This window comes from Watersipora subatra, chromosome 9 (assembly GCF_963576615.1).
Source record: "Watersipora subatra chromosome 9, tzWatSuba1.1, whole genome shotgun sequence".
NCBI lineage: Eukaryota > Metazoa > Bryozoa > Gymnolaemata > Cheilostomatida > Watersiporidae > Watersipora > Watersipora subatra.
In genome coordinates, this window is record NC_088716.1 from 55404151 (window position 1) to 55420236 (window position 16086).

Sequence of the window (16086 nt, forward strand, 5' to 3'; positions counted from 1 at the left end):
ATACGAAAACGGGCACCTTACTCATTAAAGATAATTTATGTACTTCGAGTCTTCGACAATATTATTGTCGAATACATGTAATGAATTTACAGCCAAAACAGTATTTGTCATATTCGTTTTGATTTATTTGTTTTTACTAAGCAAAACCAGAAACTTTCCTAATTTATACAACAAATATTGGCAACTGATCTTATCGAAGTTCAGCAAGCGACAAGGTTAGCGTCTTACCGGTATCAGCATACTTTCAAATTACTTCTCTTTTCTTCTTCTTTCGGACACACTAGAGCAAGAACAAGTGGTGTGCCTCATAAATTAAAGTCATTAGCCAGCATCTATCAGTAGTGTTTTACTATGTCACGACTATATGTAATAGAGCAGTATGTTAGAAGCATCGGTATGTTATGAGAGCAGTTAGCACGCAATCTTTGATTTCAGTTCTCTGACAGTTCGTGGTAGGAAGCTGTTATGGTACACTGATTTGTTGGCGAATATTGTAGGAAGTTCTCTCCTTGCCGCAGCCCTAGTTGTCGCCATTTCGGTAGGGTGGTCTTGTATAAGTTCATCATATGAGCTTGACAAAGCATTAGGGTTTTCTCATAGATATATAAACCTAGATTGGCCAATAATAGCTATTCCCATCGGTTGCCTTTTCAGACTTAAATAGCATGACGTAACGTCATTGTATTGTACCTCATGCTTGACTGCACTGTTGTTAAAAATGGAGCTAATCAGGAGAAGCTGACAAAATCACATTTATTTTCACATAAAAACCTTCCTGGATATATAATCCAGTAAACTAAAACAATTCTGTGATAATATCTGATAACCACCATAGATTAAAATTATAAAAGCTATGAATTGTTGCACACAAGTCATGAGCTATCAGGGCTTTATTTGCCACCCTCTCCTATCCCCATTCTCTCTTTTCTCCTTCTCCAAAGAAGAAGTGAGAAGGGGAAAGAGAGAAGGGGGAAAGGAGAGGGGGGCAAATAGCCCACCCGCTCAAAGAGCCAGACCCTGGCTAGGTAAATATACGAATATCATGCTGAACTAAACATGACTAAATATGATGAGTATGCAAGTATGTCTCAAGTCAAAAATGAGACAGAATGATTATTTTACAGCTGGCTATGTAGCTGGCTCGGTCACCAAAGCCGAAGTGTAATGATTGTATCACTAGCATCATGGATGTTACCAACTATGATGTAAACCAAGCAACGAATTCCCTAATCACAGTTAAGAATCATGGTGGCTTGACTTTGTCTTCGCCTGTGGTGATTGAGGTTTGCCACCACAGTGAGAAAGCGAGAGTGTTGCTTAGTAGTGCTGGATTGGTGACAAACTTTCCCAGGCTAGCACTAATTGCCACCATGGAGAAGTTGCTGAGGTTCAACATCATGCTATTGTTTAAGTGTAATCATCAAGCTAGTAGCCTAGCTCGTGAGATAGCAAAGAGATATATTTCGATTAAGGCGCATTATGGAGCTAAGAATAGAGCTGGCACGGGTAGCTCGTCTGGTTTTGACCCAGCGGGTCAGAGGTGCCCAGGTCGGGCCACCCGACTCTCGGGTCTTCCTCTACAAAGACACGGGTAGGTTTATGGCTAAACAACAGCGGATGTATATCACTTTTTAAGTGCGATTGAAATGGAGTCGCATATAGTCCTAGCGTGGAAGGACCAGGCGAAATAAAACAAGGCGAGTCAAGACTATATTTTTACGTCTGCGACAATAGTCTTTGGACTATAGGTTTCATAACGTTTTTTGGCAAGAAATAATCAACATGTCGGTGGTCTGGGAGTTCATGAAGAAGCCAGTCACGAAAGGAAAATACCAAGTTATTTATACAATATGCAAAAGCAAGTTAGAGGTTGACTTACAACAAAATTCACATTACAGTTATTTGGTATCATAAAATTTACCATGTTTTACTCTGTTGTGTTGAAGGTGTGAAATATATGGGAATGTGATTACAAGCTCTTAAAAGCTAAAAAAGAACAGTTAATCGCAGCCACACAAGACCACCGTAGTTTGGATTCGCTTTCCAAAACGGCTCAAATGGGACGTAGTTGTTACAGGATGGTTTCTGTTTACACTTTCATGCAACCTCATTCGTCGAAATATTTTCACAAATATACTTCACGCATTCAATAAAACTATGTCTATTGTTCTTACGCATCTGTTTTATCGTCATTGTAATGCTGTCACTTTTAGCACTGATAACTTACCGTAAAAAATCGTTAAACTTATTAACCTTAGCTCGAAGGAGTACATATCATTGTCTGATAATCATGACGAGCCTGTTGGTCACCTGTGATAATCGAAAAGTGCTGCAAAAATTATTTGCGAAGTATTGGGTCACGTGATCAGATTACGACTTGACGATTGAATAATGCCGAAACAAAACTGTAAAGTAGCGAGCATCTATATTTGATACGGGGACTTCGGTAAAACCCGAAGTGTTTGTCATAAACTAGTGCTATGATAAGTTTTATATTGAGCTTTTTATTGACTTTTCAATTCATGGGAGAACATCACGTGACAAGACGATAACCAAACTGTAATGACTACGTCAGAGAAATAAACAGATTCCAATCTATACGGCGGCTTTTCGTTTTTGAGCTTTTTAAGAGCTTGTAATCACATTTCCACGTATTTGGCACCTATAACACAACAGAGTAAGACATGGTGAATCTTTTTATACCAAATAACTGTAATGTGATTTTTGTTGCAAGTCAACTTTTAAGCTACAAAGTACGGTCCACCTCAATACTATTGAGGCATTTACAACGAGGGCATCCTGAGGAACTTAAAAGTGCGTCTAAGAACCTTCAATCCAGCAAATTTATTTTACTTTTAATTTCTTTCGCTAATACCAGAAATTTTAGGGAAGTGATGGATTTTTGCTTTCCACTATGCTGGGTTATCTATTTCTATATTTGGAAAGTCTTAACTAATCTCTTGTTGATTATAATAGCAGTTGAAAATGAAGTCTGTAATAAAAACACTAGCCAAATTATGCCATTAAAGATGTAGTTGCGTCAAATTTAAGTTGATCTTAAAAGAAAGCATTTTTTTTTCTCTATCAGTTGATATGTTGTTTGTTGTGTTACGCGATCGCATTGCCAAGATATTTGAAGATTAAAACCGAAAAAATCTGATCGCCGTAAAAACGCTCAGGCTACCAAAACGTGCCCAGACTTGCCCAAAATGATGTCACGCGTTTGGCAACCTGTCTCTATCTCTCGTATTCACATCGGGTATTTGCGATAAAAGTCTAGTCTTACGCGGCTCTATTGGCATATATCTTATTTTGTATTTGCTCATGTTGCCTAGAATAAAATTTTAAATCCTGCTACAGATGCATTATTATGAATGTTTCAAAGGCCTCAAATAACGAAAATTGAAAATTTGTTCTACTCACTTTCTCCAAATGTTGTGTAAACATTTGGGTACCGACTACCAATTCTACCGGTCTACGGTAATTCTGTCAAGTCACTTATGTAGAACGCGGTCTTTGTATCAGCACAGTTCTGCAGCTACCCATACAAACGATATACAGCCTCCCATAAGCCCCGCCCACATTATGTCGCCTATTACCTATTGCCTACGTACTAGTTTCTTACTAGTAGTATTCTTACCGAATACTAAATAAGTGAAATAAGCAAGCCACCTCTTTGAAAAGAATATAGACAGGGATAGAGTTTTAAGGATGAGAAGTCTGCTGCAAACTGGATTTGAACTCACATTCTCCAGTTCTGCGGACACCCATATACCATATCCGATTCACTACAATATTCTGCAAATCATGTTTTGCATTATCTTCAACATAATTATTTTATTATATAATTTTCACAAGCAAAAATATTTTCATCTCGGCATAAAGCTTTTATTAAAAATATTCATCAAGTCGTGGCCACTCACATAGTATTAGCTGATACAATAAGACAAATTCATCTACTGCAACAAACTCAAACAAAACATCATGGCTTATCCAGCACGCATTCAAGTCTCGCTTTCTCCTTCATGGCAGTTTCCACACTGACAAAGCTTCTTCGGCTGGTGGGACGACATAAACATTCTGTAATCAGTAAAACAAGTAAATGTAAACAAAGTAGATGCAATAAATATGTCATTCATAGATATGTCATTCTAAAGCGTATCTATTGACAGCTTCCAAATTGGTAGTTAAATAGATTGCGAGTGTAATTTTAAAAACGAATAAACATTTAATAAAGGCACAAGTACGCCAAGCCAACGATTCGAAGCTTTGGTTCTGGAAATTAAAGATTTGCAATGATCAATCGATTTTACCCACTTCCTACGAGTGAAAATAATTTGTAATCATGACTCTAATTTACCAAATAAAATTCGAAAAAAATATTATAGCTAGGTAAAACGGCAGATCAGCTATGAAACGATGATTGGAGATAGCAAAGAATTATCATTTTATTAATTAGTATATGTATTTATGACTATAAAAAATATTACATTTACTTAAGTATAGAAGACTCTAAGTTAATTTACCTCCATTCTGTCTTCTTCTGCAGCAAAACGCTGCTGACCCCTGTCAGCTTTGGCCATAGGCTGTCTACTCTAATCTTTTACTAAAAGTTGCTCAGATAACTCTGAGTAGCGGTCGCTCGAACTTGAAGCCATTTTAAAACTATGTATAACTTAGTAATTGTTGAAACGCGTTGAATCAGTAACGAGTAATGAGAATGAATTCTCTAATTAGGAGAATCTTCGAGATCACAGACAACGCGTTTTACGAGTGATAACATTCATTACGGCCTATATAAAAATTTCGCACGCATGATTGGCTAACGAATCGACCTCATATTTATTGCTCGTGGTTTCGTTTCAGATACCTTGCTTGTGACGTCACGAAATAGGCACCCGCTGGAACGTGAGCTTTTTAAAAGAGGGCCTCATTCAAACGCATATATCTCTGGACAGGGTTGGTCTACAAAGACAAAAATGGCATCAAATTGTAGCTGATGTTTTAGCCTTTTATGGGTCCTAATTTCATTAAATTGACTTTTTTGACGCAACTACATCTTTAATCTATCACCCATTGAATAGCATTGATCCACCAATGTCCAGCCATAAATTGTAGATTGCATCTATAAACCAAGCCACAAAATATAATGATTGGTGTGATAATGGTTTCTTTTATCTTAGTTTATTGATGTCACAACATTAGGCTGTAATAGAACTATCTCTTAACCTTAAATGAATAAAAAATCGCGCGTGCTGACCCGGTCCGACCCGATCTTGGCCCTCATTGCTGACCCTGAGTCTGGTCCGACCCTGCATTCCTTGGTCTCGTTCCAGATCTAGCTAAGAAAGCCATTGATTCCATTTTCCTGATCAGATCAAAACTTCACAGGCTCATCATATTCAGTCATGTTTAGTTCAACATGATATTAGTCTTTTACCTAGCCAGGGTCTGGCTCTTCGGGTGGGTGGGCTATTTGCCCCTCTCTCCTTTCCCCTTTCTTTCTTTTCCCCTTCTCACTTCTTCTTTGGAGAAGGAGAAAAGAGAGAATGGGGATAGGAGAGGGTGGCAAAAAAAGCCCTGATGGCTCATGATTTGTGTGTAACATTTCATAGCTTTTATACTTTTAATCTATGGTGGTTATTAGATATTATCATAGAATTGTTTTAGTTTACTGGATTATGTATACAAGAAGGTTTTTTGTGAAAATAAATGTGATTTTGTCAGCTTCTCCTGATTAGCTCTATTGTTAATAACAGTGCAGTCAAGCATAAGGTACAATACAATTATGTTACGTCGTGCTATTTAAGTCTGACAGGCTTTTTCCCTATTGGCCAATCTAGGTTTATATATCTATGGGTTTTCTTCATTAGACAAAATGCGGTATAAGAGAGTATGTCTTATTTTCATACATCTATCTGCAATTGTGTCAATCTTGAGCAGCAGTAATGCTTTCTCTTCCCTTGATGTTGGCAGTATATCTTATGGCTTTGTTCTGCACCATCTCAATATCTTGAACTAACTTGTTGATGGGCGTGTCCCACATATTGAGCTGGCATATTCAACATGGGGTCTACAAAGGCTTGTATACACTAGAAGTCTGGCTTTCTCTGGAGCATGGTGGAGTGCACGTTTGATCATGCCAAGTTGACGATTTGCTTTGGATATTTTATCCTGCATATGCGAGTTAAATTTTAGGCCTTTTTATAGTATCACGCCAAGATATTTAGTTTCAGCAACGATCTCAAGAGAATTGTTGTCCAGGTGGTACTAAATAAAAAATATGCAATAACAGCTATATGTGCGTACACTACAGTACATTTCTGATCATATTAAGTTTTTGGCCATAGTCAAAACAATTAGTTTTCAATAAACGGCCACTGCAAAACAGAAAATCCTTGTCAGACGAGAGTAACTGAGAGAGGCAATAGCGCTGGTAGCAAGTACTGTACTTTAGATTCTAAGGAGAAAATTTGAATCTATGCTAGCTACTAAAAATCATTCAGAAGAGTTGATGACAGAAACCAAACTACATTTAGCCAACAAAAATGACACCCATGGAAGAACAATTAAAATACATAATAGTCGATTAGGCAATAGTTTGTGTCTAATATGTCTGACACCAGTCAAAACCCCCATTAAGACAGTGTGACAGTTATGTTCAGATTGCGCCAACACTTTGACACCAACACTCTCAGCTACCCTTTTGAGTTTGAAATGCAGTTTATGCATTTTAGTTTTTCATCATGAAAATGCCTTTAGCCAATTATAGATAGATTCTAAAACAACTTGTTGATATTATCAATGATATACAGCCCGTATACAGCCCCCCATGGGGGGCTGTATATCATTGATAATAGCTAATAATCTTAAAGGTTGACTTGCAACAAAATTCACATTACAGTTATTTGGTATCAAAAGATTCACCATGTCTTACTCTGTTGTGTTGTAGGTGCCACATATGTGGAAATGTGATTACAAGCTCTTAAAAGCTCAAAAACGAAAAGCCGCCGTAGATTGGAATCTCTTTATTTCTCTGACGTAGCCATGAAATTTGGTTATCGTCTTGTCACGTAATGTTCTCCCGTGAATTGAAAGGCCAATAAAAAGCTCAATATAAAACTTATCGTAGCACTAGTTTATGACAAACACTTCGGGTTTTACCGATGACCCCGTATCAAATATAGATGCTCGCTACTTTACAGTTTTGTTTCGGTTTGGTCTAATCGGCAAGCCGTAATCTGATCATGTGACCCAATACTTGGCAAATAATTTCTGCAGCACTTTTCGATTATCACAAATGACCAAACAGGCTCGTCATAATTATCAGACAATGATATGTACTCCTTCAAGCTAAGGCTAAAAAATTAAACGAACTTTTACAGTAAGTTATAAGATATCACAGCTAAAAGTGACAGCTTTAAAATGACGATAAAACAGACACGTAAGAACAATAGACATGGTTTTATTGAATGCGTGAAGTATATTTGCGGAAATATTTTGACGAATGAGGTTGCATGAAAGTGTAAACAGAAACCATCTTGTAACAACTACGTCCCATTTGAGCCGTTTTGGAAAGCGAATCCAAACTACGGCGGTCTCGTGTGGCTGCGATTAACTGTTCGTTTTTTTAGCTTTTAAGAGCTTGTAATCACATTTCCACATATTTGGCACCTACAACACAACAGAGTAAGACATGGTGAATCTTTTCATATCAAATACCTGTAATGTGAATTTTGTTGCACGTCAACCGTTAAAATTTTTCATAAATCTGTTAAATCTGCCAGAGCAAGCAAATTCAGATTCCCCAAAATTTCAGAATTTTTGCTCAGCCTTCACAGGCTCGCCAAGCTTTTAGAAAATGAGCATTTTTTTGCTTTTTTATTTAGAGAGACCACGCTTGTTTGGGTAGTGTGTTCATTCATTACGGAAGGGTCAGTGAACATTTTTGTGGCTGTAAGATAGTTGGTAGATGAATCAGAGAGAGTGGCCATTGTCATCCAAACCAAGAATAGGTGACTTCCCCATTAACTCTTTTTTCAAAAGAGTTAATGAGGAAGTTTTCCTTAATACAGTGAAGGTTGGGCAAAGCCAAACTGGAGATGGCGCCCAAAAGATCCTTTTACAAGTTGTCCTTGAGTCTAGAACTAACTGTTCTTATTCACGTTCATTCACGTTTAACAATACAGTGATGATTGTAATTATAAGACCACCTAGTAATTTTTTCGTGTTCTTTGCCATCTGGCATATACTCACTTCCTTTATGATCTTAGACGATACATGCTATGCATATTTAAGAAGCAAGTTTTGTAGGCATGTTGCCTGCCACCAAAAGCATTCTCAAGAAATATAATCTATTTTAAGGGCACCCTGTTTATCCTAAATGATTGACAATAAGGACTGGCCAACTAAATATTAAGACCCTAGTAATACTTTAGAGGCTACCCATTCACTTTTATATGCATGTAGTTACGTGTATGTGAAAGCTATGTTGAATTTGGCCAATTTGATCGGCAAATGTAAACATAGTTTTTGTTTGATTTTGTGTCATAATGTACAGTTACAGCTTTTTTATACCAAAACCAGACTAAAAAGGCAAATATCAGTTGAGATTTACTAATATGTATGTATAGAACATTCTTAGCTTTTTATTAAAGTGAATATTGCCAGAATTCATCTATATGCATCTTTAACAAACTATGAATTAATAACAAATGATAAGTTTATTTTAAGCGGTCTAGTACTCAGATCACTACTGTACTTACTACAAACATCCTAGATGCTAATGTATTTTATGTCAAAAAGTATTTTGTGTTTTTCATTGGTTGAGGGAAACATTTGGCATCTTGGTTGGTAACTCAATTCAGTTGTAGTGGTTCACTGCAAAGCTTCTAAATGCTGTCCAAATGTACGCAGTGTGTTTTGTAACGCACTTGAGTGGCCAATTGCTTAGTATGTACCTGTGTATCTGTACAAACCCTACTCTGGCCAGTTCATCTTCTAACTACTTGACTTTCCATACTTTCAGCTGATACATTAGCCAACTAAATGGCATCCTGCATGAAGATGGTGCTACCTATGTTATTATTCACTTCATGATTTCAGCTTTTTATTTTCTCCTTGTTAAAAAAAAGTTCATATTACTATCTTGCAGCAATATATCAAATCATATTGTCTATCTAGGTTTTTGAATGCACTCAGTTGCACACTGGAGAGTGTAGAGATGAGGGCTCACCAAGCTATGTCCTTGAAGCAAGTAAGTAAGTAAGTAAGCAGGTAAGTAAATACCTACCTATTCATTGCATATAACCAACAGCTTTTATATAGCGGCTACAGTGATATACAGCTATGTGCTTTTCAGCTATTGTATTTTATCTGTAGCTACTCTGTAAGACCTATGACTAATATATCATACCTATAGCCACTGTTTCAGGCCTATAATTATTGTACTCTACCTATAGCTATTGCATAGGATTTTCGACTAGTATATAATACCTATATAGTTATGTGGCTGATATACTTGTATAAGATTTGTAATCATTATACAGTGCCTTCATGATGCATAGGCCTTACAGCTAGGAGCTACAAAAGTGCCACCAGTCTAGTGTGCCATGTAATTACTATATGTACAATTGTTCTTAAGTGCTGGAAGGCAGGCTGATTGGGGCAGCTGATTGGTGCAGCTGGCTGGTGCAGCTGATTGTTGCAGCTGATTGTTGCAGCAGGCGTCTGATTGTTGCAGCAGGTGTCTGATTGTTGCAGCAGGTGTCTGGTTGTTGCAGCAGGTGTCTGATTGTTGCAGCAGGTGTCTGATTGTTGCAGCAAGTGTCTGATTGTTGCAGCAAGTGTCTGATTGTTGCAGCGGGTGTCTGATTGGCGCAGCGGGTGTCTGATTGGCGCAGCGGGTGTCTGATTGGTGCAGCTGGTGTCTGATTGGTGCAGCGGGTGTCTGATTGGTGCAGCGGGTGTCTGATTAGTGCAGCGGGTGTCTGATTGGCGCAGCGGGTGTCTGATTGGTGCAGCGGATGTCTGATTGGTACAACGGGTGTCTGATTGTTGCAGCAAGTGTCTGATTGTTGCAGCGGGTGTCTGACTGGTGCAGCGGGTGTCTGATTGGTACAACGGGTGTCTGATAGTTGCAGCGGGTGTCTGATTGGTGCAGCAGGTGTCTGATTGGTACAACGGGTGTCTGATTGTTGCAGCGGGTGTCTGATTGGTGCAGCGGGTGTCTGATTGTTGCAGTGGGTGTCTGATTGGTGCAGGGGGTGTCTAATTGGTGTAGCGGTTGTCTGATTGGTGCAGTGGGTGTCTGATTGGTGCACATGGTGTCTGGTTGGTGCAGCGGGTGTCTGATTGGTGCAGCGGGTGTCTGATTGGTGCAGCGGGTGTCTGATTGTTGCAGCGGGTGTCTGATTGGTGCGGCGGATGTCTGATTGGTACAGCGGGTGTCTGATTGTTGCAGTGGGTGTCTGATTGGTGCAGCGGTTGTCTGATTGGTGCACATGGTGTCTGATTGGTGGAGCGGGTGTCTGATTGGTGCAGGGGGTGTCTAATTGGTGTAGCGGTTGTCTGATTGGTGCAGTGGGTGTCTGATTGGTGCACATGGTGTCTGATTGGTGCAGTGGGTGTCTGATTGGTGCAGCGGGTGTCTGATTGGTGCAGTGGGTGTCTGATTGTTGCAGCGGGTGTCTGATTGTTGCAGCGGGTGTCTGATTGGTGCAGTGGGTGTCTGATTGGTGCAGGGGGTGTCTGATTGGTGCACATGGTGCCTGATTGGTGCAGCGGGTGTCTGATTGGTGCAGCGGGTGTCTGATTGGTGCAGCGGGTGTCTGATTGGTGCAGGGGGTGTCTGATTGGTGCAGTGGGTGTCTGATTGGTGCAGGGGGTGTCTGATTGGTGCACATGGTGTCTGATTGGTGCACATGGTGTCTGATTGGTGGAGCGGGTGTCTGATTGGTGCACATGGTGTCTGATTGGTGCACATGGTGTCTGATTGGTGCAGCGGGTGTCTGATTGGTGCAGCGGGTGTCCGATTAGTGCAGTGGGTGTCTGATTGGTGCAGGGGGTGTCTGATTGGTGCAGGGGGTGTCTGATTGGTGCAGCGGGTGTCTGATTGGTGCAGCGAGTGTCTGATTGTTGCAGCGGGTGTCTGATTGGTGCAGTGGGTGTCTGATTGGTGCAGTGGGTGTCTGATTGGTGCAGCGGGTGTCTGATTGGTGCAGTGGGTGTCTGATTGGTGCAGGGGGTGTCTGATTGGTGCAGTGGGTGTCTGATTGGTGCAGCGGGTGTCTGATTGGTGCAGTGGGTGTCTGATTGGTGCAGCGGGTGTCTGATTGGTGCAGTGGGTGTCTGATTGGTGCAGGGGGTGTCTGATTGGTGCACATGGTGTCTGATTAGTGGAGCGGGTGTCTGATTGGTGCACATGGTGTCTGATTGGTGCACATGGTGTCTGATTGGTGCAGCGGGTGTCTGATTGGTGCAGCGGGTGTCTGATTGGTGCAGTGGGTGTCTGATTTGTGCAGCGGGTGTCTGATTGGTGCACATGGTGTCTGATTGGTGCACATGGTGTCTGATTGGTGCAGCGGGTGTCTGATTGGTGCAGCGGGTGTTTGATTGGTGCAGCGGGTGTCTGATTGGTGCAGCGGTTGTCTGATTGGTGCACATGGTGTCTGATTGGTGCAGCGGGTGTCTGATTGGTGCAGCGGGTTTCTGATTGGTGCAGCGGGTGTCTGATTGGTGCAGCGGGTGTCTGATTGGTGCAGTGGGTTTCTGATTGGTGCAGCGGGTGTCTGATTGGTGTAGCGGGTGTCTGATTGTTGCAGCGGGTGTCTGATTGGTGCAGCGGGTGTCTGATTGTTGCAGCAGGTGTCTGATTGGTACAACAGGTGTCTGATTGGTACAACGGGTGTCTGATTGGTGCAGCAGGTGTCTGAGTGTTGATCTACCAAGCTGGGTTATGAGTTTGAATCTTGTGGTGGAATCTTTTATCCCAACTTCCAATGACCAAGGACAGGCTTGGTTCTTATTATAGTAAAAATTGGCATTGTTTACGGTTATTGTATGACATATTTTTGGATATTATAAAGTTATATATTAATCTTCAAATCTATATAATTTAAGTGTTTGTTTTTCGTATGTTCGGTGAATAGAGGTTGGTTAAAATACGCCCAAAAGCGTCTGAACTAGAAGCCAACTAGTAGAAGCACGCTTGAACTGTTGGAAGAAAAGTATGCGCCCAGATTTCAAAAACAATTCTTGCAGTCCGATGCGCCATGAGAGATCATGATGTGTAACGATTATCAGCACAATTATTTCAAGCTGTAGCAAGATGGCTGCATGGTTTACTGGTAGTGCGCTTAGCTTAATACCTGTGCATTTGGATGTATCCGGATGCCCAGACGGAAGGACAGACACATGTCTTATTATAGTGAAGATTTAGACTAGGATAAGTTATTTAAATTCACTCGGCAAAGAACCTTAGCCAATGGCAACTACATTATCTGCCATTGTTTATAAGCTGTGTTAAATCTTGAGCGAGTTTGTAACATAAGAAGTGATAGATGTTTTCCAACTACGTGGTCTGTTTTAGCTATGCCTCGAGCTTTCAAATATTTGAATTATACATTGGCCAGACACCCACAGAAGTAAACAAACACTTTTATTTAAAATTTAGAATGGTAAATGTTGTGTATGTTGATTGAAAATAAATTTTCTGTCCGAAAACCTTTCTCATTTGCCGTGCAACGCCGGGCATTCACCTAGTATATACAGCTATCAGCATGGCACTGTGTTATTTATATAGTTCTGTTGCTACTGGTTCAGATTACACTATGACTGTTGTAATATTGCTCAGTTACCCGTGGTTCTATAGTTCATGCTAAGGAGGGAGGTGATAACACTGTACAAGGAGATGATTCAAACCTGCCATAGAATCCCTGACAAGTCAACTGCCAAAGAAATGGCTGAGTGGGTGAGGGCAGACTTTCGAAAGAATTCTACTATTACAGATGAGGTAGAATCAGTTCCTTTAAATTGAATATTAGTAGTAGGTTCCTCTGTGTCAGGGTAGACACTGGCTGTGGCTTCATTCAACCATCATACAGTATATATTATGTCTGATGTGTAAAACCAATAACTATTTTAGACCAATATTGTTAGTGTACAACTTACTTGGCGCATGTTAGCTTGTTTTGTGCAATTGTGTGATTGTCATGATTTGATGTCCATGGACAATTTCCATGGATTTGTATTTGTGATGTATTTGTAGTATAGCAAGCGGATGCTCATGTTTAAATAGGTGGAAACAACTTCTCTAAATCATTAAATGATAGCTTTTGTTTACACTGTTACTATTTTTTGCCAGATTGTCTCTCTGGGCTCTGTCTCAATTACACTCAATAAGGTGCTGTTACTGTAGGCATTCATTATATTTCTTGCAACTTCAATTTTTGATCTAACTTTTCGATTGTCAACTACAAATACATCTACTATGAGTAGATAAGCAAGCAATCTGAGGAAAGAGTAGACGTTCCTATAACTTATATCTACTATAACTTATATTTACTATAACTTATACCTACTATAACTTCTATCTACTATAACTTATACCTACTATAACTTATATCTAGTATAACTTATACCTCCTATAACTTATACCTACTATAACTTATACCTACTATAACTTATACCTCCTATAACTTATACTTACTATAACTTATACCTACTATAACTTATACCTACTATAACTTATACCTACTATAACTTATACCTACTATAACTTATACTTACTATAACTTATACCTACTATAACTTATACCTACTATAACTTATACCTACTATAACTTATACCTACTATAACTTATACCTACTATAACTTATACTTACTATAACTTATACCTACTATAACTTATACCTACTATAACTTATACCTACTATAACTTATACCTACTATAACTTATACCTACTATAACTTATACTTACTATAACTTATACCTACTATAACTTATACCTACTATAACTTATACTTACTATAACTTATACCTACTATAACTTATACCTACTATAACTTATACCTAGTATAACTTATACCTACTATAACTTACTTATACTTCCTTAGTTATGTAAAAGTTTTGTTTCGTATTACGTAAGAATTTCCATATAACTTACAGCGTCAAGTTGGTGCAAGCTCTCAAATTTGATTTGAATAACGAACGTTCAATAATTAGTCTTAAAAACATTGTTTTTTCTCTTGCTGCTCTTGAGAGAAAGAAAAAATATATAGGGGTTTACACTGATACCCTGATAGTGTAGTGTTCTGTGAGAGATTGTTGTGCGCTGATAAAGCAATGAGAGTAAATAGCTGCACAATTATTCAGGAATACTTAAAGGCGGTCGATTAGTGCAGATGTTAGAATGTCGGTTTACTAATCTGAATGTCATGAGTCGCAATCTCATTGAAATCAATCTTTCAACTTAACCTCCAACCATGTTTTCGGAAAAAGAATGGACAGACAGACATCACTCTCACTTTGATAAATATGTATTTTTGTCTTGCTTTATTTATGTTAGACACATACAATATTTTTTTCTTTATATCATAGACATTGCTCTTTAGCGTAAACATGAAAAAATTGAGTTTAGTTGAAATTGAAGGTGTGTACTCCTATTAATTTGATGTAAAATTACCATAATCATGAACTCTAAATCTAGAAAAAGGGATACAAAACGAGAAAAGTTGTTAATACAAACTAATAATACCACAGCTACTGTAATGTCATGAAATTGAAAGGTTAGGTTTGGTTTTTTTTAGTTGAGGTGCCAAAGGAGTGAGTTTGGGATGGTTTAGGAACATATTGGGCAGTTTGCATGTATTTTAGTGTTCGTTTTACGTAAAATCTTTATAACAGGAACATTCTTCGAACAGATTATTCACGTTATAGGACCGTTTACAACTTTACTGTATATGGGAAGCCTCACCTCTGCTAAATTTCACTTATCTAAAAACTGTAATCATTTACCTCACTCAATTATTACCTGTCCACTTTCTAGTCTCTGCATATGCAATAGGTAGTCTGTGCACCTCTTTTTAGGCTGCTATACGGATGCTGATTTCACATGGAAAACAGTCCTTAAAGAAGTTACAGACTAATATCGCTATTGGTAGATAGCCAGTCTCCATTGAGAGAGTGCCAGGACCAATCAGTGTTGACTTTCACGCTTCAACTTCACGTTAACTTCATAGTTCATCGTGTATTCCGTAAAAAAGAAAGTCTGTCTCTAGGGTCTCTGCGATGGGTGTCCTCCGATTCCTGTGTCTGATCCCGATCCGAAAAGTGTTGGTAGCAGCGGGATACTAGGAAGAGCCAAGTTTATTTGGAGCCTGATTGCTGGATATCACATAAAACAGTGAGCTTCAGCCAAAGTTAAAAAGGTTCTATTGGTTGTTCAAAATATTGCTCTAATGTTTCTAATTTAAACATTCTGTAAGTAATAAAATATAAATATATTTCATCAAACATACTTATATTAATCTAGAAGAAAAGTGATTATCTGATTACAAAAAGATTAATCTGATATTCAAAATTCATTCTTGTATATGAAATGGTAACATAGTAATATATTGCCATTACAACCAGTGGATACTGAAGCTGTCCTGAATAAGAATTCTGGCAGCAATGGGTCCAATCATGAGGTAGTAGTTCCGCGACTAGCAAAATTTCTGTACTATTATATCAGTAGAGTCAATTCACAACCCGAGCTGATATGAAATAATCATTGGTAAAACAGATGATGTTATTAATATCCTCAGTTACACTTTTATATGTTCATTCATTTACTTTTTATTTATTATTCTTTCCTTTGTGTTCTTTTATTTGTTTGTTCATTGGCTTGTTCATTTATTTAATTATTGATTCATTCATTTGTTCAATATTTCCATCTTTCATATGTTCATTCATTCATTTACCTGTTCATTCTTTCTCATAAATTTATGTTAATCCTTTTATTTGCCTGATAAGTTCTGAATACATCCAGTAAGCTGTAGCCGAACTTTGAAGTTATAGACCAAAAGTTGTAGTTGTCGTATCA

The 16086-nt window shown here is 38.7% G+C and overlaps 1 protein-coding gene across 1 annotated transcript; it reads left to right on the forward strand.

Annotated features, from left to right (window-relative positions):
• Positions 1 to 11: 11 nt before the first annotated feature.
• Positions 12 to 16041, forward strand: LOC137404242 (LYR motif-containing protein 2-like). The gene is made up of 4 exons (XM_068090407.1): positions 12 to 215; positions 9184 to 9256; positions 12872 to 13012; positions 15090 to 16041. Exons 2-4 carry the CDS (start codon positions 9224 to 9226, stop codon positions 15165 to 15167), a joined length of 252 nt encoding a protein of 83 aa, XP_067946508.1. The 5' UTR covers positions 12 to 215; positions 9184 to 9223; the 3' UTR covers positions 15168 to 16041.
• Positions 16042 to 16086: the final 45 nt, after the last annotated feature.

Coding starts and splice junctions, on each gene's coding strand:
- LOC137404242 (XM_068090407.1), top strand. CDS start 9,224: ATGAGGGCTCACCAAGCTATGTCCTTGAAGCAA. Junction 9,257..12,871: donor AAGCTATGTCCTTGAAGCAA/GTAAGTAAGTAA, acceptor GTGGTTCTATAG/TTCATGCTAAGGAGGGAGGT. Junction 13,013..15,089: donor ATTCTACTATTACAGATGAG/GTAGAATCAGTT, acceptor ACCTCTTTTTAG/GCTGCTATACGGATGCTGAT.